The sequence below is a fragment of the Lissotriton helveticus genome, chromosome 7, assembly GCF_964261635.1.
Source record: "Lissotriton helveticus chromosome 7, aLisHel1.1, whole genome shotgun sequence".
NCBI lineage: Eukaryota > Metazoa > Chordata > Amphibia > Caudata > Salamandridae > Lissotriton > Lissotriton helveticus.
This window is the reverse complement of record NC_136068.1, coordinates 1,031,369,953-1,031,392,155: the sequence shown is the minus strand read 5'-3', so window position 1 is coordinate 1,031,392,155 and position 22,203 is coordinate 1,031,369,953. Positions and strand designations below refer to the sequence as shown.

At 45.8% G+C, this 22,203-nt stretch overlaps 1 protein-coding gene across 1 annotated transcript in view; it reads right to left on the bottom strand.

Moving 5' to 3' along the window:
* DCXR (dicarbonyl and L-xylulose reductase) overlaps positions 1-20,780 on the bottom strand; it is a 166,705-nt gene extending 145,925 nt beyond the window's left edge. The window contains exon 1 of the mRNA XM_078653780.1: positions 20,649-20,780. Coding sequence (XP_078509906.1) covers positions 20,649-20,700 — 52 coding nt within the window. The 5' untranslated portion in view covers positions 20,701-20,780. The remainder of the gene's footprint in view (positions 1-20,648) is intronic.
* Between the last annotated feature and the right edge of the window lie 1,423 nt (positions 20,781-22,203).

Here is a 22,203-nt window from a genome sequence, read left to right as displayed (position 1 = left end):
TCATGGCACGGTTGAGTCTATACTTGTCGTACACCTGTTCCTCGGTCTGCCCCAGCAAAGTGATGCGCACCCTGAAGATCCTGTCCTGTATCATCCTCCTGCGCTGGGCCTGGGCGTTGATCCTCCTCCTCCTAGCAAGCACGTAGAGGGCAGCCATTTTGGTTGACATGTGGGGTTTCCCAGGGCATTTATAAAGGGTTACTGATTGTCAGCACCTGCTGATGGGGTTGGAATTTTTTTTTCTGTCCTTCAGTTAACTTTACCTCCTGATTGTGATTCTCCTTATTTTGCTAATGCTAAATAGCGATTTTCGGGATTTTCGGTATTAGCGACTTTTCATGCATACCATTGTGGTTCGTTAATAGCGATTCGGTATTTCCGAAGTCAGCTTTGGGGTTCGGTAATTCCGATTGTCTGTTTAGTGATTCGGTAATGTACCGCGGGGGGTTTTAGCGATTCTTTATTTTTTTCCGATTTATTGTTTGATGCATAGCATTTTCTGGTTTTGCGTTCGGTATCGGCCTGTTTTACCGATTCGGTGTTTTACCGGGAGGTATTTTCGTTGATGCATCTGCCAGAATGTGTTTAACCCATGTATTTTGGACTGGAGTGATGTATGTGGTGTGGAGTGGAATTATGTGGGTTAGTTTTCAACTGTGGAATTGTGTGTGGTGGGATTGTGTGGTGTGAAGTGGATTTCTGTTATGAAATTATGTGGCATGCGGAAATATGTATATTGTATGTGGTATTGAGGGTACTAGAATTATGTAGAGTGGGATTGTGAGTCAGAGTGTAATTATGTGGAAGGTCATTTTGTGTTGGTGAAGTATTCATCAGTAAAATAAAAATAGTACTAATGTAAGAGCCAGTGCATTAACTATGCCCCGAGGGTAACAGACGTGGCAATGTGAACCAAAGTTACGGATGAAAAACAGTAACTCTGACTGAAATAAAGGGAAGCTGAAGGGCGATAACGTGGCCCTGAAAACCAAATGCAGGTGAGATAAGTTGACGGGCAATGGAGGTACTTTATCCCATATATCCCAATAGGTCTCGTCAATGTGAGAGCGATTGACTTGCCAGTTTTTAGCGATTATTGACTAGTGCGTTGACATTGGTATGGGGGAGGTAACTAAAGTAAACAACACCGGATTTGCAGAAAAAGAAAGCACCATATTGAAAAAAGGCAAGATGGAAGAGAAGAGGAGTAAAAGGAGAACAAATTAAGAATTGGTAGTAAAGTAAATGTATTTTAAAAAACTAGGGAGCACTATAGGAGAAAATCACACGAAAAATGATCACCATAGACAGAAAGGTTCCAGAGTACATATTACTATACTATATGCTCGGTAGTCACATTTTCCGTGTTATGGACATATTTTCACATATTCTATGCAGCCACAAATACCAACAACCACACGAGTATGCTTACACCTTATGTTCACAGTGTGCAGGGTGTTGGAAAAGTAGCATCCCAGGACTCCCGGGTGAATGTATGTGTCACTAGCTCCTTAATGAGTGTTTTTGATACCTTTATGTGCAAGGAGTGAGATGGTGGGATGTTTGGCGTTGTGCACCAGCTGGGTGATGAAGACACCCTAAAAACGGACAGCGTTACATAAAACGACACAATATTTTATTAAAGGGCACTGAGTGAGTGAGGGGGAACGAAATGTAGGGCTGGACAGTAACTTCCTGTATTTTGACATTTTATCAGCACAGTATAAAGTACTAATACATTGAAAGGTATTTTCTATAATTTGTGTCTTCTGCTTACATTAAATGATTTGTGATAAGCAACTGGGTGACTTATGAAGATGGCACAGAGGAGGTGTATTGTGAAGGTCAGAAAGACTTGAGGATAATATCGTGGAGGCCTTGGACCCTTCTGTCCAATCCTCAGTAAATAAGGCTATTGAGAGCTCAGTTCCCAACACTGTGCAACACCCAACACTGTGCAACAAGCTCTAGCTGCTGAGCTTAAACCCATTACTAAGCAGCTAGAGAGCTTTGCAAAAAGGCATGGGTTCACCAAAGAAAAAGGGAAAAGCACTCCACCAACTGCAGGTGCATCGCAGGGAAGTCAATTGCCACATGCCAGCGCTTTAAGCGATATCCCTCCCTCGGGAGAACATGGATATTCCGGTGGCGGCAAAGCAAAGAGTAAACAAAAGGTTTACCTCGTTACCGATACAACCAATACCGATACGGACACTACGACTTCGGATGAGGAACCCCCTCCTAAAAAGAAGGTAAAGACGGCGGCTCCTGTCGCCCCTGAAAGTGCGCACAACACCCCATTCATCTTAAACTCCAGTGTCATCGTGCACCCCAGATCTTCGGATTGGTCTCCGGAAGTCACTGAATATCTTCATGAGCACCTTCGCAAAGGTTTTGACAAGGAGGTGCCTAATCGCCTCAGGTCCGAATGTCCTCGGCCTGAGGTTCCGGATAAGGTAGCCGAGACCCCAGAAATAGACGTTAGTCTTCTCACTTTTCTAAAGAAATTTGTCAAGGATCCCAAGAAGGGGATCGACCGCGCCTGGCGCCAAGATAAATTTCTTGATATCGCGGGTCAACTTGCGAAAATTCTAGAGATGGCCCTGGTGGCCAAGGAGGCGCAACCCCAATTGACCCGGACATATTAGCAGGTTGGACCCAGAGGGCCATTTGCCTTTTAGGCAATGCAAATTGCACCATATCCACCGAAAGGCGCAAGTCCTTGCTGATGCGAATGGACACTAACCTTACGGATCTTGCTGCGGCAGAGCCTGGGCCCCTAGCCGAAGGTAATCTCTTCGGGGACCGCTTCGTAAAGGATGTTTCAAAATATGTGGGGGACATTCACCTTCCTGGATAAGGCCCAGTCAGTAATTAAGCGCTTTTTTCCAAGGTGGCCTTTTTAACAGGGCCAGAGGAGGCAGGGGACGCTCGTCAGGCTGTGGATACACCCAAGGTCCCCCCAGAGGTGACTATGGTCGTGGACGAGGAGAATGGGACTCAACAAGAGGGGGCAACTTCTACCCCACTCGTAGATGTTTCAACAGAGGGCGTTTCCGTGGTGATGGAAACAGAGATCGTTTCCAGGCACAAAATTCCTCAGGTAAGCGTATCAGATGTATTTCTGCTTCCATTGGGGGGTCGGACTAAGTCCTTTGTTCACAATTGGCGTATCTTAACGCAGGATGCATGAGTAATTCAGACGGTTCAGGGTTTCCATCTGGAGTTCTACAGCACGCCACGTCGGGGCAGTTTACCCAAACCTCTCCTTTTTCCCCAACTAGAATGCAATTTCATAGAATCCGAAATAGCAGAATTGCTGCAGAAACACGCGATTATGCCTTGCGACGGCAGGCCTCACAGCTTTTGCAGAAATGTCTTTCTAGTCCAAAAGAAAGGTGGCGGACAGACTTGTTTTGTATTGGAGGGAGTTCAATAAGTACCTCCTTTACCAACATCTCAAAAAGGAAGGGATCCACCTTTCTGCTGAAACATGGGGACTGGATGGTCAGGTTAGATCTCAAAGATGCATACCTGTCCATTCCGATTTTTCCTCCACACCACAGTTTCCTGCAATTTAAATGGAAAGGTCGGTGGTACGAGTATTCGGCCCTTCCTTTCGGGCTTTCTTCGGTTCCTTGGTATTTCACCAAGGTAATGAAGCAGGTTGTGGCCCACCTGCAGGAGCAGCGGGTGTACATGATTATTTATCTGGACGACATCCTAATCATGGCGCAGAGCCCGGAACTGGTAGCTCAACATCTTCAAATGACAATGTCCCTATTGCAGAGTCTGGGTTTTGTGAACAATCACGCCAAATCTGCACTGATTCCGGCGCAGGTGACTGACTTTCTGGGGTTTGTGGTAGACGCCCAATCGGCACAATTGAGTCTTCCCAAATCGAAGCTGAAGGATCTCAGGAAAGAGATTACGTCACTTCTCAGCAAGCAACAGGTGTCTCTCAGAGTTATTGGAAGAATAGTGGGCCTATTAGCGTCGTCCATTCAGGCGATCTTCCCGGGACCACTGCACTAAAGAGCATTGCAGAAACTGAAAATCCAACATTTACAGAAGGGTCTCTTACACGTACTTGGTTCCGTTGACCCAAGAGGTGAGAGAGGAGATGCATTGGTGTCTGGGCCTCGTGGAAAAGTGGAACGGAAGAGCCATTTTCGGCTCCCAGCCAGAAATGATCATCGAATCAGACGCCAGCCGTTGGGGTTGGGGGGCGCGCTGTGGAGTTATCTCCACAGGCGGTCAATGGTCGCCCCAAGAACTATCAATACACATAAATTGTCTAGAGCTTCTGGTGGGGTCCTTCGCGATTCCGACTATCCCCCCAAGCAGCCTTCGTGTTGCATCCTTCTACGGGTGGACAACATCTCAGCGGTGAGATACATAAACAAGTTGGGGGGGAGCGAGATTGTCTCTTCTAGTGGAGATTGCCAATATTGCCTGAATCGGCAGATCACAGTGATAGCGGAATACATCCCGGGTCAGGCCAATCTAGTGGCGGACTGGAATTCAAGACACCTCAGGGTTTTCAGCGATTGGAAGCTGAATCCGAGAGTGTTCCAGTGGTTACAGAATCTTTGGGGTTCATGTCAGACGGATTTATTTGCATCCAGGTTGAACCGTCAGCTTCCCAATTTCTTCAGTTGGAGGCCGGACCCAGCGGCGAAAGCGACAAACGCATTCCTGCAGAACTGGTCGGGAGCATTGAATTATGAGTTCCTGCCGTTCCTCTTAATACCGAGGGTTACGTCACACATTTTCAAGCAGCAAGCGGAAGTGATTCTGGTAATGCCCCTGTGGAGGTCGCAGCCACGGTTCCCAGTGTTGCTGGAGATGAGCTGCGATCTTCCCTGGATGCTACCGTGATCAGGGTCTCTACTCCTGGGACCTCACGGGGAACAGTATCTGTTGATCTTAGAGGGGAGGCTGTCCCCGATGGCATGGCGGCTTTCCGGCAACTGTGGGAGATGCCAGGGTTTCGGAGACTGCTTCAGCATTCATCAAGCAGGCTTGGGCCCAGTTCACTAGAAAACTATACTCTTCAGCCAGGAAGGGTTGGATGGGTTGGTGCCTGGAACGGCACCTGGATCCCGTGGGGGCAGGCCTATCCCATGTTGTAAATTTCATTTCTGACAAAACTGAGGGTTTGGCATACCGGTGGGTAAATAATTTTAGATCGGCCATATCGGCGGGACATAGTCCAGTGGATGGGAAACCTATTGGTATGCATCCATTGATATGTAAGCTTCTGAAGGGTATACGGGTGGCGAATCCGCCTAAACCTAAATACTCTGGCTTATGGGATGTCTCTCTTGTTATTTCCTTGTTTAATAACTGGCCGGTGAATAATCTTCTATCCCGGAAACAGTTGTTTGCCAAGCTGGCAATGCTTCTAGGTCTTTCTGCATGCAGGCGTTCATCGGATGTTTGAGCATTGGAAGTTACAGGTAGAGTATTTACTGCGGAAGGAGTTTCTTTTACTAACTCAAGTCGTACTAAAACCCTATCTAGCATATTTCATATAATGCTTTTCCCAGCAATGAGAAACTATGAGTTGTGCACTGTTTAAAAGAATACAAAGAATGTAGCAGGATATTGAGACCAGAGGGTTCTTCTCAACTGCTCCTCACAGTACAGAAACCTTTTAAGCCGGTGTCAGCGGCAACTATTGCCAGATGGCTAGTTACATTATGAAAGAGGCTGGTATTGACATTAAGAAATTTGGGGTACATTCCGTGCAGGGTGCCATGGCATTCAAGTCTTACATGCTAGGGTCTAGCATTCAGGATATTATGCATTGTGCCGATTCGTCTGCAGAATCGACTTTTAAACAATTTTATTATAAGCCGGTGGGAGATATTACATCTGTGGTATTTAATGAAGCATTAAACTAGCATAATCCGAAGCCTCCGTTCCTGTAATAGAATCAAAAATTTGCTAGCATTCGCGCAAAGAATGTTCGATTCTATTAAGGACACGGAGGCGAGGATTATCCCACCCGGCTATGTACAAGACTGTTGTTCATATTACCCACGCGTTTATATAATGATGATGATTTGTGACACACGGATGTTACGGGATTTTTATTCTTTTCTAGGCGCAGACAAGAAGTCTGAATTCCAGTTGAAGACTACTGATGGAGCTTGGTTCCATGTGAACTTCCATGTTGGAGGATGTTATTTGTTGCTTTATGGACTGTTGCAGTTCGAGCAAACAAAGAGGATGATGGGATTGGACTCAGGGTTCTTATGGAGGGCCATACCATTGCAAAGACTCAGGGGCAATGTAGTTTGTGAAAACTAATTGAATGGTTTTATTGGCTGCTGTGTTTAATACAGTAAAGAAAGAGATAGCATAATCCTTGCCTCCGTGTCCTTAATAGAATTGAAAATTATTGGTGCAAATGCTGGCAAAGTTTTGATTCACCCTATTGTTAAGAGTGCAGGAAAAGAGTAAGTGGCACATGTTCATGCGCACTAAAATATAGTCAGTCAGTCATTCTCTAACCAGTATACAGGCACGGAGTCCAAGAGTAGGAAGGACTCGCATGCGATCAAATCCTACCCCTTATTCTCAGTGTGTATGCTTAAAGCTGGTTCAGGCATGCATACTGGGTAGTACGTTTCGGGCATGCACATACTCCTAGCTGAACATGCGTTTTCTCAGATTTAAATTGATGGGTCCCGGAAGAGTTAGTTACATTGTTGCTGGACGCTGAGAAGTGGGTGCCTGTCAAAGACCTGCTTTCGTTCGGTGGAATGTAGAAATACACCAAGAAGAGGCATTTTATTGAGGATCTCTTCCTCCAAGTCATCCTCACTGCCTAAAAAAGGTAAGTATTAGGCAGGAGGAGTTAGTTCAAGAGAATGTGTATTCAGCAATTAGGAGCATTGTATTATCGATTGTGGCTAATATACAGTCTACCACATATCCTCAAGAATTCCAGGATATCTCTACCTCTGGGTCCGATTCTGATGGAAATGAGATGGATGTTCCCACTCCCAGCCAAAGGAGAAAGTATATAGACAAAGGACTTCTACCGTAAATATTATCAAGAATGCAGCAAAATATAGGGTTTCTAGTGGAAGAAGTTCCATTAGCCACATCAGAACATGTTGTGGGGCAATTCTGGAGTGTAGTTCTCCTGACCTACCCAATCAATAACATTATTGATGTCATAAGGTGCGAATGAAAGGACCCCGATACAAAGGCTACAATGTTCCTAGGTTCATGTCCAGGTTATACCTGCTGGAAGACATGGATGAAAACATTACTGAATCTGTGGCTATAGATTCATTGCTCACGGTATTGTGTCACCCACTTCCATTGCTAAGTAAAGTATTGTTAAGGACCAGATTGATAAGAAGATAGATTCTGTTATTAAGAAGAGTTCTGCTAGTGCACATTTTGAAATGAAAGCGGGAATCTTTGGCGTCTACTGAACACAATTTCAAATTTCTGACGATAAGGAGTTATTTAAAGCAGTTCAGGAAGGATATTGATGTTTGGTCTGTTGGAAGTGATTCGGAAACGAGAGGAATTCCTTTCAGACATTTCGTTCAATGTAGTACATTAATCTGCATTGACTGAAGAGGCTAATATTGAGGCAAAACGGAATCTGTCCTTGAAGGAAAAGCGTACTGACTCCTCACAAACATCTGTAGCACTACATTTGCCTTTGACTGCAGTGTGGCTGCTACGATCAGAAATGGAGGAGAAGCTACATCCACTTTTTAAGGTGAAGAAACACTCTTCCTCTTTTAGACAATCAGCAAGATCCTCAACTTCAACATCACTATCCTCATGGAAAGCCATCAACAAGATCTCAGCAGCAACACTGTGGATATTTCGGAAAACACAAAAAATAGAATTACAAAAATCACTTGGATCAGAAATCCAAAGTTTCTTCACCTGTCAAAAACCAATTATTATGACAATACAAGGAGGTCAAGACAGCATAGAAAAAGTCTACTCATTATGCATAGGTTTTTAAAATATTCAGGACAGATACCTGTGACGAGGGGGACCCGGAAGACAAGATACGAGACATGAACCACCCAAATGTGAACGAAACCCTGTTGCTTTCACCCTCTGTCACACAGCAACCGAAACACTGGAAGGAAGATGATCACATCCCCCACCGACCCGAGACTGACCTCAGAGAAGAACACTGTTTCTTTAACTGGGCGGAACTGGAACCGGGGCACGCCCACGAGACAGAGGTGAAATCCAGCCTTGACCACACACAGGTGTGTTCATCACTCGGAGGAGTAGGCGGTATTGGAGACGTGGAGAAGAGCGACAGAGCGGAGAGCAGTACGAGAGCTGAGGAGCTGAGGATAACTAGAGGAGAAACCGGAGCAGATAGCAGGGACAGCGGAGGAGCCCAGACCATCGAGGAGGAGGAGGCGGCTGGAGGCGAGCCGGGAGCGAGAGACGACGACTACAGCTGCAAGCCAGGAGGCCAACGGGAAGGCTCTTCGCCCAGCCACACTTCAAGGGACGTGTGGCTTGCACAGGTACAATCTCGCTTTTCGGGTTGGGTTGGACGTAGGTGGAACAAACCAACCTGAAAACGCACACGGCATCCTTTGCACTAAACCCCACCCCTATCTGCACTGTACCGGCACCTAGGATTTTGTGGTGTGTTTCTGCACGTGTGACCCTCACTCCCCTCCCTACTCACTGTAAATGTATACACGAGGACTAAAACTGCCCATATCTCTGTTTTTCGAGCTGGAAGGCGCCAGAGCAGAGGACCGGACTACCAGTCCCAGAAGCCCTCGGGAAAGAAGAGGAACCGGATCGGAAAGACGCAGAGAGCGGCGTTCGGCCAGAGGCTTCAGCTGAAATACCTCTTCCCTACTATCGCAAACTGATACATCGCAGACGTATTTTGAAAATAAAGCCTGCGTTACCCACAGTACCTGTCTCTGTGAGTCTATTCCCATCGCAAAGCTCACAATACCACTTCGATTTTGCATCAATTCCTAAAGAGACTGGGCCCATTATTACTTCTTGTCCCACAAATCCAGTCAAGAATAAGCAATGATACGGTCTGTTCATACATTGCAGTTGAAGCAGGCAATTGTTCCAGTGCCCAAGAAAGAGAGGGTAAGAGGATGCTATTCAATAATCTTTCCGATTTCCAAGCCTTCAGGAGAATTGAGATCAATTCTAGACTTCTGGATGGTGAACAAGTCGATGAAGATTATATCTTTCAAGACCGAGTCTCTACAAGTCATAATTCTCTTTATTCCAGAGGAGGCTTTAAAGATTACAGTAGATCTGAAAGACTCCTACTTTCACGTTTGTGAGATTTTATCTTTGGGGCGACATTTCCTATTTCAGGTGTCACTCTTGGGCATAAAGTAAGAGCCAAGAGTTTTTCACCAATATTGAGTCCCTTCTAGTTGCCCTACTACATCTCAAGGGTCGAAACATATATTTATATCAGGACAACTGGCTGCTCTATGCCTAGACAAGGCGCAAAACACTGCTGGGATGGAAAAGTGTTCAGGATGGTCTTCAGAAACATGGTCTGTTGATCAATCTTAAAAAATTTGCAAAACAGAACCGATGCAGGACAGGACATTTATCACAGCACATTTTAGAACAGACCTAGGAATGGTCACTCTTACAGTAGAAAGAGAGAAGAGACTGAGACAGACAACCCTACAATTACTGGAACATCGCAAACTGTGCATGTCTGTGGTTGGGAAACAAGGACATAAGTCCTCCTACATGTTCCTTGTTGCCTTGGTGTTAGAATACTGGAAGCCCTCATTCATCACTCTAGAGGTGAATTCAGATCACCTTTGAAATCAAAGCTGCTCTCCAATGGTAGTTGAAACCCATTTCTCAGGACAGAGCAAGTAGTCGAACGGGAGGGAGTTATGTGCAGTTCATTATGTATGATTACATTTCGCGGATCAAAATATTCATCAAGACCAGACAGTGAGAACAGACAATATGGTGGCTATGTTGTATAAAAACAGACAAGAAGGGAACGAGTTAATGGCTCTAAATTTGACTGCAATGAAAAGTGGTTCTTTGGCAGAGCATTATCTTCATTGGTTCTTGGGCAGAGCATTATCTTCTATCTTTGAAAGCATAATTCATTGACTGCTTCTAAAGATTCAGCAGGAAGAAACTGAGGTGTCAATCAATCAATCAATCAATCAGTGACACTTATAGAGCGCGCTACATACCCGTAGGGTCTCAAGGCGCTGGGGGGGGGGGGGTGCCGCTACTGCTCGAACAGCCAGGTCTTCAGCTTCTTCCTGAAGGAGAGGTGGTCTTGGGTCAGGCGCAGGTCGGGAGGGAGGGAGTTCCAGGTCTTGGTGGCCAGGTAGGAGAAGGACCTTCCTCCTGTAGTCGCTCTTCGGATGCGGGGGACGGCGGCGAGGGCGTGGTTGGCTGATCGGAGGTGGCGTTTGGGAGCGTAGAAGTTGATCCGGCTGTTGAGGTAGCTCGGGCCTTGGTCGTGTAGGGCTTTGTGTGCGTGGGTGAGGAGGCGGAAGGTGATTCTTTTGTTGACGGGGAGCCAGTGAAGGTCTCTCAGGTGTCCGGTGATGTGGCTGGTTCGTGGGATGTCGAGGATGAGTCTGGCTGAGGCGTTCTGGATCCGCTGGAGTCTCTTCTGGGTCTTGGCGGTGGTACCGGCGTAGAGGGCGTTGCCGTAGTCCAGTCGGCTGGTGACGAGGGCCTGGGTGACGGTCTTCCTGGTCTCGGTGGGGATCCACCAGAAGATCTTCCGTAGCATGCGTAGGATGCTACGGCAGTGATATCCATTTGCAGGTCATGGCTCTCGCTGGTGAAATCTATGGCCCTGGGTCCTCACTGAAAAATGCCCCCTTCAAGCACCAGGGTGATGTCCTCTTTTTCAGCTGTCATTGTCAATCTGGAAATTGAGAGGATATGTATGGATATTCATGCCCTTTTAGCAGAATTGATTTAGAGGCCTCACTAGCTTTCTAATTTGAAGTCCTATTCAAAGCCTTAGAAGAATTTCAAGCACTGGTGTTTTTAAAATCTCTTTCCCAAGTGGACTGTGGTATTTCGTCAAGACTCCAATTTCCGCAATATAAGTTTGAAAAGAATCTAGCGGTATCTAAGCTGAAGGGAGATGGTCTGCTATCAAAGCATTTGGAGCCTTGGTTGTGGCACTGACAAGATGGAGGATTAAGTTTGAAGAATTTTAAGGAGTTTTTCCAATTTTATGTATGTTGTAAAATCTATCATACCTGCATGGGATTTAGCTTTTAAGATGTTGCAAGGTGTTTCACATGAATCTTAAAGTTCCGTGGGCTTGAAATATTAAACTATGAATGCAGTATTCTTGTTAACAATCACGTGTGCCAGAAGGATTGGAGAACTTGGTGCTTTGCTGTGCAAATTACCCTTACTAAAGAGGGTGGAAGAGGAGATCATATTGAATCATAACACCGCTTTTCTTCTAAAAAGTATCTACTAGTTTTTATACAGACCAAGAGATCAGCTTGCTCATGTTTTTCCTAGTCCATCTTCTAAGGAAAAAGAAATGTTGCATTTACTGGGTTAGAAAATAGTAGTTTTTGTTCCTTAAAAAGAAGATCTGATTTTCTAAGAAAAAAAAGGATACTTTGTGATGTTGGTCTTAATAGAAAATGAAACAAGGCATCTGATATTTTTATTAGCAGATGGATTTCCTCTGCTATACTTATAGCGTAATCTTTATCTAACATACCTGTTCAGGATGGAATTTAGGGGAGCTCAAGAAGGAGTATTTCTGCATCATGAGCAGAGATTCAGTGGGTCTCCTTAAATGAGATTTGTATGGCTGCTATTTGGTTTTCTGAATACACCTTTGATAAACACTACAAAATAGAGGATGTTGGTTTTGTGAAAGACCTTTTGTTCACAAAGTACCACATTTAGTCCTAGAAAATGACGGTGTTAAGAATTAAACGCTTCTGCTTGGTAAGCATTAACGCTTGCTTATGTTCTTCTGTTCTTGGTCGCACGAAAGTCAGTAACGTTTGTATGTCTCAAAGGCTCCCTGTTCTGTCTCCTGTGCGGTGACTTCCCCTCCAAAGTAATGATTTTGGCGAGTAGGGCTGAGGATATTGAAGACTACTGGTAAGTAATTAGGGCACCAACCTACATCTTTAGAAGTACAAACAGGTTAAATTTGAAAAGGATCAATGATTTAACCAAAACGTGAATTAATTCAATGAAGGCTATTGTGACTAAATGGCTGGTCTTTAAAAGTGCAACAATAACAATTTGATGATAGTCTTTGAAAACTCAACTATAAAATAAAAATGCCCTGAAAACTGGGGTTTCCGGTTTCCAGAAACACAAGTGCCTAAAAAAATGCCCCATGTCACGTGAGAGTAGTTCATATTGTCGTCTCTTTTTCCCTTACGTTCTTTGTACCTCATAAGAAAAATTGAAGTAGGTATAAAGAAGGAGTGATAACTTCAGGCCCCAGGTCTCTTGGACAGGGCAGTATTTTTTGGCAGCGCGGCACTAACCCTATGAGTGGGTCACTACTAATCCCACAAAAGAACAATATAACAGTGTAAACAAGGTAAAGTGCAATCACTTCAGTAATTATTTCACTTACTACAGTAATTACTGGGTTTACTACCCTATACTTTCTTCACACTAAGAAAAAATGATGACCGCAACATTATACACATTTTCCACGTGCAATAAAGTGTCACACGTGAAGCGTTCAAACGTCAAACACTGGCACAATACAATACTCGAATCATAATCTTAAATCATCATGGTTAAGCCATTCCTGGTTTTTAGGTCTCGTCCTATTAATCGTGCAAACGATAATAGGACGAGAGTATAGAGGCTCATCCAAGCTCTGAAACCATTGCGGATTACGTCGAGTGCATGTGCACATGCACGTGCTTTTTACCATTTGCTCCCGGAGCCGCCTGCCTCCGAGAGCTTCACTTCAAAGGGATCCGCTCCCCCGCCCACTGCTTCACACTTCACGGCCGCCAGGCCGTGTCTCGCATTTCTCCCCCCCCCCTCCTCCCCCTCCCCACAGCAATGCCAAGAGCTTGTTTTACGAGCGCGGCCGCTCACTTCTAAAATGTAGGCTTCTTGTAAATATAACCTTTCTCATGCCACCTCCTCTGTGCGGTCCTGTCTTGAGGCATCTAAAAATATCTCCACAACTGCCGATAGCTGGCAAACTCTCCTGCCTGCTCAGCTTTCAGGCTTCAACGAGAGAGAGTAGGGGAAAAACATATCTGGCTGTTTCTTCACTATGTGGGATTTAAGAGCTCCCTTGTTTTACTTTAAGCGCAAGGCGCGCTTGCGGCCAATGCTTGTGTTAATTAGCGTGGCCTTAGCGCGATCGCTTTCACTTTCACGGCGGCCGTGCTTGTCTTTCAGCGCTTGTTTGTAAAGGGGAGAGTATGTCTTTTGCAACCGATACCAACTTCTGGGGTACATTGCCTTTTTCCCCAAAATCCCATCAGTGCCTGATTTCATTGAATGAGCAGAACAAAGGGATTAACAAAGGTTACTTAATAGGCGTGGTTATGTATAGTGCAGGAAAGTGACTATCAGCTTTACTTCGAATGAGACAACGTCACTGCACCTTGGTGTAAAGGTCACTTCCGGGGTTGTGGTGATTTCTTTCGAACTTGTCGTGCCGCATACTTGGCTTTGGAATCTGCCAGAAAAGCTCTGGGTTGCGTGGAGTGAGTGGGTGTGCACGCCGAGTGCTCGTCTGCTGCTAGCGCTGCGGCCGCGCCATTTGATCTTGTGCATGCCCATCGCCCACTGTGATCCTTGTCATTTGTGCATTCTCACACTTGTTTTACATTTGCCAATACAGGCATATTTTTAAAGTGCCTTTTTACTCTTGAAAGATTATAACGCCCGTCTGAACTACTTCCTACAACACCCCCCCCTTTCAAAGACCGCCGAAAACCGTCCAGTGCAAGAAGGGCAAAAAGTACACCTACTGCAGGTAAGCGAGCGCCCCTACCTTGTGTGGAAATGTTGCATCTCGGGGTTCGGCTTGCATTGTCAAGGTGCCATGGCCTCCCGAGTCCTCGTGCCATCAGAATCTCGCAATGCCTTTTCTCTGACATTGTGTTTGATATATTTAGCTACGCGGTCTAATAAATTGACCCTGCCGTTGTCTTGCTTCCCACAAACCTTCTCCCGAAGAAGCCCAGAAGTGGTCAGAAGCGTTCAGTGAGCTGCTGTCGAGTACATGTAAAATAATTTTTCACACCGAGTCTAACCTCGTCTGTTATTGTGGGAGTACTTTGTATGCTTAGCCGGTTTTAACAGATCTGGTAAAGGCCGTTTAATCTACTTGCCTGTCACACTGGGAGCTCGCCATGGGTTAACAAATTAACTCATTTTTATTTAACTACTTTTTTTTGATGGTTGTCAATGTGTTTTTGGGAAACTAGCTTCACGCTAAGGCAACGTGTGATCTTGTTCTTATGCTTTTTGCTGGATTTGCCCGTTTGTGCACATTCTGATGCGCTCTACTCCAGGGTCCATATGTGATGTGCTGGTCTTTGTCAGGTTTTCTCTTTGACTTCTAGGACTTGTAGTCTTGTTTATTTTTTTTTGTGCCTTTCTGCCTGTTAGACTCGTTTTCCCTTGTTTTCTTTGTCAGTTTAATAGTTTGTCTTTCTATCACTGTTTGGACTGCTTTAAGGTTTTCTTTTGGTCCCCACCCCATAACTGTGTTATTATAGTTTATTCTTGCGAAGTCTATTAGTTTTAACTTGTTGACGTGCTATGATGTGCGAGTCAAAGATAAATGTTAAGAAGGGCCAAAAAACAAATTGATCTGGCGCAGTAGCACCCCCTGCTTAGTCTGGTATAGCGGGTGGTACAAACGGCTAACTGGCACCCCTCCGCATCACCCTTATCTCCCCCTGTCTCTTGTTACCACGCAGGCTGAGCTATGCTGCACACATGGGGTCTCTCTCCGCACGAGACAAGTGCCCAACGGATACAGGGTTCCCATTTGTGGCATATGTTGTCGGGCGCAACCTGCCCATTATGCATATCTTGTGCCTTACATCTTAAAGCACACCCAGCTCCTTATTTTATATACTCCTCCATGCAGCCTAGGCTGGACAAGCATGTGACACAGCGATTCCTCCTGTTCTGTTAAGCACCGTTGCTTCTCACACGCCCGGTCCTTTCTCTCCCGCCGTCCAACGAAACCACGAACGGTATGCACAGTTTTCATCCTCTTACACATTGCTTTTAGTCACCATCTCGGTTTTCTTCCCTCTTTTTCTCTCCCTTTACCACCATTATAAATATACTAAGCATCCTGCCTTTAAAATTACGACCCCGCTCCTTTACATTTCCTGCAGTCATAGGCAGCACATTTCCCCCACTTGCAATAAAATTGAGTTCACCTAACGCCAAAGTTTACCACAAATGCAATCACGGCCTGGGGCGCTCCAACTAACATAAATTAACAAGTTGCTGTGACAAAGGTTCAGAGGAACCACACCAGCGATGCCATATGAACAGCAGGCAGCCCCAACACATCTCCCCAACTTTGTGAGGAGGAACGAGGTTACAACTTCAGTGTGCGCTTCTTCGCAGGCATGCTTTTAGGGCAACTTTTCTGGGCACGCAGGGCCCATCTGTTATTAAAAAATGCTTTAAGTGCAACAGAAAACTTCTACCAGGGCCGTAATGTCATTGCGTTCAGGGGCCTTACATGTTATCACGTGCTGTAGCATTATATTAAGCTACTGATCAACAGTGCCTACTCCTGCGTATTAATTTTGCGAGGGGGGACAGTGTTACGACTAGGGTGACCAACTGGCATTGGTGCAAATTCAGGACGGTGAGTGTAAAAATTCAGGACAAAGGGTCAAAATTCAGGACACAAATTCAGGACAGGAGGTCAAAATTCAGGACAAAACTGCAGGACAATAGGTATGTTTTACAGACACCTCGGAGGTCGCGCAATAGTATATAAGTAAGCCCAGCCATTTCCAAACATATTCAACCATTTGCAAACCTATCCATCATGTATCCTTCCATCTATCATTTCACTCATCCATCCCTTCATCCATCCTGTCACTCATCCATCCATTATCCATCCATCCATCCTTTCACCCTATCCATCTATACACTTATCCATCCACTCTTCATCCCATCCATCCACTCATCCATCCAGCCAATTACCCTTTCACCAATCCAGCCATCCTTTCACTTACTAATTCTTCCACCCATCCACTCTTTTAGTCATCCAGTTATCCTCCCTTTCTCTCTCCATCGACCTTTTCACTTAGCCAACCTTCCTTCCATCCATCCATCCATCCATCCACCCACCATCCATCCATCTACTCATCCACTCATGGATCCATCCATTGACCCTATCAACCATCCATCTATCATTTCCCTCCTTCACACATCTATTCATCCTTTTGTGCATCTACCCTCCCTTTCACTCACTCATCCATCCTTACATCCACCCTTTCACTCATACGTCCATTCATTCACCCTTGCACTTATCAATCATCAATCCAGCCATCAATTCACTCATCCACCCACCCACCCAACCATCCACCCACCATCCACCCACCCATCCTTTCACCCACCCACCATCCACCCACCCATCCTTTCACCCACCCACTCATCATCCATCCATCCTTTCACCCACCCACTCCTCATCCATCCATCCACCCAACCACTCTCCATCCATCCATTCTTTCACCCACCCATCATCCATCCTTCCCCTCATCATCCATCCATCCTTCCCCTCGTCATCCATCCTTCCACCCACCCATCATCATCCATCTATCCATCCATCCTTCCTTCCCCTCATCCATCCTTCCCCCGTCCATCCTTCCGCTCATCCATCCATCCTTCCCCTCATCCATCCATTCTTCCCATCCATTTATCCTTCCCCTCATCCATCCTTCCCCTCCGTTCATCCATCCATCCTTCCACTCATCCATCATCCATCCTTTCACCCACCCACTCCTCATCCATCCATCCATCCCCTCATCATCCATCCATCCTTCCCCTCATCATCCATCCATCCTTCCCCTCATCATCCATCCATCCATCCATCCCCTCATCGTCCATCTATCCATCCCCTCATCATCCATCCATCCTTCCCCTCATCATCCATCCTTCCCCTCCATCCATCCATCCTTGCCCTCATCATCCATCCATCCATTCTTCCTTCCCCTCCATCCATCCCCTCATCCATCCATCCCCTCATCCATCCATCCTTCCTTCCCCTCATCCATCCATCCTTCCCCTCATCCATCCTTCCTTTCATCCATCCCCTCATCAATCCATCCATCCCATCCATTTATCTTTCCCCTCATCCATCCATCCTTCCCCTCCATTCATCCATCCATCCTTCCCTCATCCATCTTTCCCCTCATCCATCATCGAGCTACCCTTCCACCCATACATCCAGCTATTTACATTTTCTCTCATCCATCCTTCCCCTCATTCATCAATCCATCCATCCTCTCTCATTATCCATGTATTCACTCTTTCATTCATCCATTTACCCTTTCACTAATTCATCCAGCCATCCACCCATCCCTTCACTTACTTACTCGCCCACCTTTTCATATTAATTTTGAGCTGAGCCCTTTTGAGAAGAGGCCCATCAAGAACTTCACGACTGGGACAGAAGCCACCCAGGGCAGAGACATAATCCACCACAGGGGGACAAGAGCCATCACAGGAGGGGGGGGGAACAGGATCCACCAGGGTGGGCACAGGGGTGGGCATGCAGTATTCTAGTATCATCCTGGGCTCCTCGCCCCCTCCTACACAAGAGGCTCTCTGTCCAAAATGCCATCCCCCACTGTGATGTACAGTACTTACAGGAGATACCCTAAGAGAACTGATTGAACTGATTGTCCTCCATACTTTGTTAATCAGTGTGGGTGCGATTGTGCCTTTTCTTTATTGTATTACATTATAGACTGCATGTTCAAAGAATGGAGGTTTGCTTACAATTTAGTGACAGTAATTAAGCTCTGTGAAGAGAACCACGTGCTGCCTCCGTGTAATCTGGCTGAGCGGAGTCTAGGATGTTTGGGGCTCTGGGTAGAAATGGAATGTGTGAGGCCCCCTCTAAATTGCAGAGACATGAGTCATTCAGGGCTGTTTGCATCTGAATAGATGCCCCTGCTCCTGAAGTTGCAGCCCCTCCTCTCAGTCACCTTCGAGCACCTCTTAACAGCTCATCAAGGGCTGGAGGGGTCAGGGCTGCCATCCCGCTGTGCCTCTCCAATGCTGCGGGGTATCTGAGCTTTGCTACTGCATGGGAGTCAAGAAGGGAGCTGGGTGGAAGCTGTGCCGGCTTTAGGGTGGGGCGACCAGGGCCCGGCTAAGATGACGGACAAATGGCGTCCGTTAAAGAATCCTTCATGGACAACGGACAGACGGCCGAAATTACGGACTGTCCGTGAAATTTACGGACGGTTGGTCACCCTAGTTACGACTACAGTGTGCGCTCCTTCACCGCCATGCTTTGTTGGAATTAGCTTTAAACTGGGATGTAATGTTATTATGTACAGGAGGCTTACATAAAGGCGCGGTCACGATGTTTACACGCACTTAACTGACCTTGCGTTCCTGGCTTCCATTTACGCTTACAATGTATATGTAACAGAGCGCTGAACAACTTTGCGAGGTGGGACGGGGTTACGACTGCAGTGTGCGCTCCTTCGCCGCCATGCTTTTAGGGCAACTTTTATGGACGCGGAGGGCCCATCTGTTGTTAAAAAGTACTTTCAATTCAACAGAAAACTTCTAACAGGGCCCTTATGTTATCGCGTTCAGTGGCCTTACATGCTATCACATGCTGTGGCATTATATTAAGCTACTGTTGAACACTGGCTACTCCTGTGTATCAACTTTGCGAGGGTCATAGTGTTAGAGTTTGCGTTCTCTGGGCCCGGTATAACAGGAGGAGGACATGTTCTCCACTGTTGAAGTAAATTCTTGTGGGGCTCACATTTGATCTTAAATGTGGTGCACAAAGAACAGACTGGTCCGTACTTTTAAATGCGAGTGAGATTAGCCGTAGGGAGAAACCACATGTACATTTGACTCAAGCTGCTAGGTGTGTGTAAGCCTAATTTGATTTTCTGCTTCTGAAAACTGGTACTCAGTGTCACCAGGAGGGCTCAGAGATTCTGAAAACTGAGCTACGCAATTTAATACCTCTGTGCGTTACTTATGTTCCTTCAACAAAGAGTGGTTTGTATTTGGGTTTTGTTGGTTAACAAAACTGTTTAGGAGATACATTATAAGTTATACCTGTCATTTTTTCGGTGCCTTTTTTAGGTCTCGCCTGAGCCAGCGCTTTCTTTGCAAGCCCTTCTTTGCCCTGGAATGATCTGCTAATGTGCATTTCTCTGTAAATCTCTTGGTTCTGTTGCCTGTTACCTCTCTTTCTTTACTATTGCATCATGCTTTGCTGATCGTGAATCACCGTCATGTTATTTATCTAAGGCACATTGATGAATACAAAAATCAACAAACATGTCACACACCCTCACTCACCCTCACACACCCTCACCCCCCTCACCCCCACAACCCTCTCACCCTCACTCACCCTCACACACCCCCTCACACCCTCAACCTCATACCCCCTCACCCTCACCACCCCACACCCTCACCACCACCCCCTCCCCCCTCACCCCCCCTCACCCTCACACACCCTCATCACACACCCTCATCACACACCAAACATAGCAGAACAAAACATAGCATAACACAACAAAACATAGCATAACAGCATAGCAAAACCTAGCAAAACACAACAAAACATGGCATAACACAACAAAACATAGCATAGCATAACAAAGCATAGCATAACAAAACAGAACAAAACATAGCAGAACAAAACATAGCATAGCATAACAAAACATAGCATAACACAGCATAGCAAAACCTAGCAAAACACAACAAAACATAGCATAACACAACAAAACACAACATAGCATAACAAAACAAAGCTTAGCATAGCATAACAAAACATAGCATTACAAAACATAGCATAGCAAAACATAGCATAGCAAAACAAAGCATAGCAAAACAAAGCATAGCAAAACAAAGCATAGCAAAACAAAGCATAGCAAAACAAAGCATAGCAAAACAAAGCATAGCAAAACAAAACATAGCATAGCATAACAAAACACAATATAGCATAGCATAACAAAACAAAGCATAGGATAGCAAAACTAAACATAGCATAACATAACTTAGCATAACATAACAAAACATAGCATAACAAAACACAACACAGCATAATAAAACATAGCAAAACACAACAAAACATAGCTTAACAAAACACGACTAAACATAGCATAGCAAAACAAAACATAATAGCATAGCAAAACATAGCTAAAGAAATATGACCGGAAACATGTAACAGTATAAAAGCATGATTTTCGGTAGGTAGTCACGTGACCACATTTTAGTATCACGTGCTTATGTTCTTACCGAATCCTGCAACGTAAAACTCAATCATCCACGTGACTGTCAACCTAAGCAGAACACCCAGCAATTCATACGTCTCTCCAGTCCTCACCCCGCCCCACCCAAATATGTGTTCCTGTATTCGAAGGTGCCCAACGCCCTACCTTTTCCAGCCCCCGTCACCAAGGCTCTGCGGCCGCTGAAGTTGATCTCCATGGGGGCGTCGCGTGCGCAGCAGTCCGGTGCAGTTCCAGGGTAGAGGACTAGCGCGCCAGGAGAGCGGGCTGCAAACTTATTGAAATGGTCTGAGGCGGAGCTACACGAAAGGGTGGGGCCACGAGACAGAGGTGGGCTCAGTAGAGAGGAAAGGTCAGGATTAGGAACTGGCCGTCAGCGGGGCGCCTTCTTATGTGAGAAAAGAAGTTAGAAAGTTAAATCAAAGCAACTCATGGGGCAGGTGACTCACTCCCTGCAAATTTTGACCGGTGACTACGGGTGGAATCCTTGCGACCAGGCGGTCTTTTCCTCTGAGCTTTCAGTTTTATCTCTGTCACTGTGTAGTGTACTCTCTGCTTGGGTTGTTTTTGCGTTTTTGCCTGTCCTCTCTATCCTAGGCTCCCTTTCCGTCTTCTCTGCCCCGAGCGTGCAGAGCCTGTCTCACAACTCTCCACTTCTTTCATGGAGGTCGGTAAAGCCTCCGTGGCTTCTCTTAACCTTCCAATAACAAGCATTGTCGAAGGCAATAGATCTTGCCTTTAACAGGCGAGTGCTGGGTTATTGGCTTTGTTAGTGCTTTTTAGTTTACTGCTCTAAAATGGCAGTCAGCCTTGTTGGAATTATAGAATAAAACAAGCATTTACAATGCAACGGTTTCGCCTTTGCAAACGTTTAAGCTATTGGCATTGTAAATGAAAAACTTTTTATTTATGTGTTGGTTTTGAAAACAGATAAATAAAAGGCATTGTCATTTACAATGCCAATAGCTTAATCTCTCGCAAATGCAACACCTATTGCATTTCTTAAAACACAGCACGAAGAGAAACAGAGCTATCCGGAGTAGCACTGGATAGAAAGATAGGTTTCAATGGAGCCTTGGTTGAGGCAGCCCCTTGAAGGTTTCACTCACGCGATGGTCCACTGATGGAACTGGGCCTTGCTGGGGTGGAAGAGAGAAACAGCTCCTGGACGCTAGGTCCAGGGATGTCTTGTGTGTGTCCAAGGACCACCCAGACCTTTAGTCAAGATTAGGGGTCTAGAAACACAACAAAAATCTACTGGTCACAGTAGAGATTCTGCTAGTGCCCTGGGGATCCAGAGCTCGTGGCCCCTCGTGGTTAGAGTTTGGAGCCCGTGACAAGTAAGAAAGGCACGTATCTCCAAGTCTGTTAGTGGCATAAAAAGAACTCTGTCCACCCTGATCTCGGCTGGCAGGAGGAGACACCGGGATGGTCCATGTTACTGTAGTGACCTGATGGTCACTGTTCTAGTTGTTGTTGTGCCACCCACTCCCAGAGGCTGCCTTACACCTCATCCCAAACCCATGGACTTGTGACCCTGCGACCCATGTGCCCTGGGCCAGTTCTACCCACTAACTTCCTGTGTCTGTGTCATGATTATATATGCCTGGTCCTAGGGCCCCAATACATTCCAGTTACCACCGGCAGGCTCTGTTTCAAGCAGGTCCTCGCGCTAGAGAGAGCAGCCCCGGTGTGGTGGGTG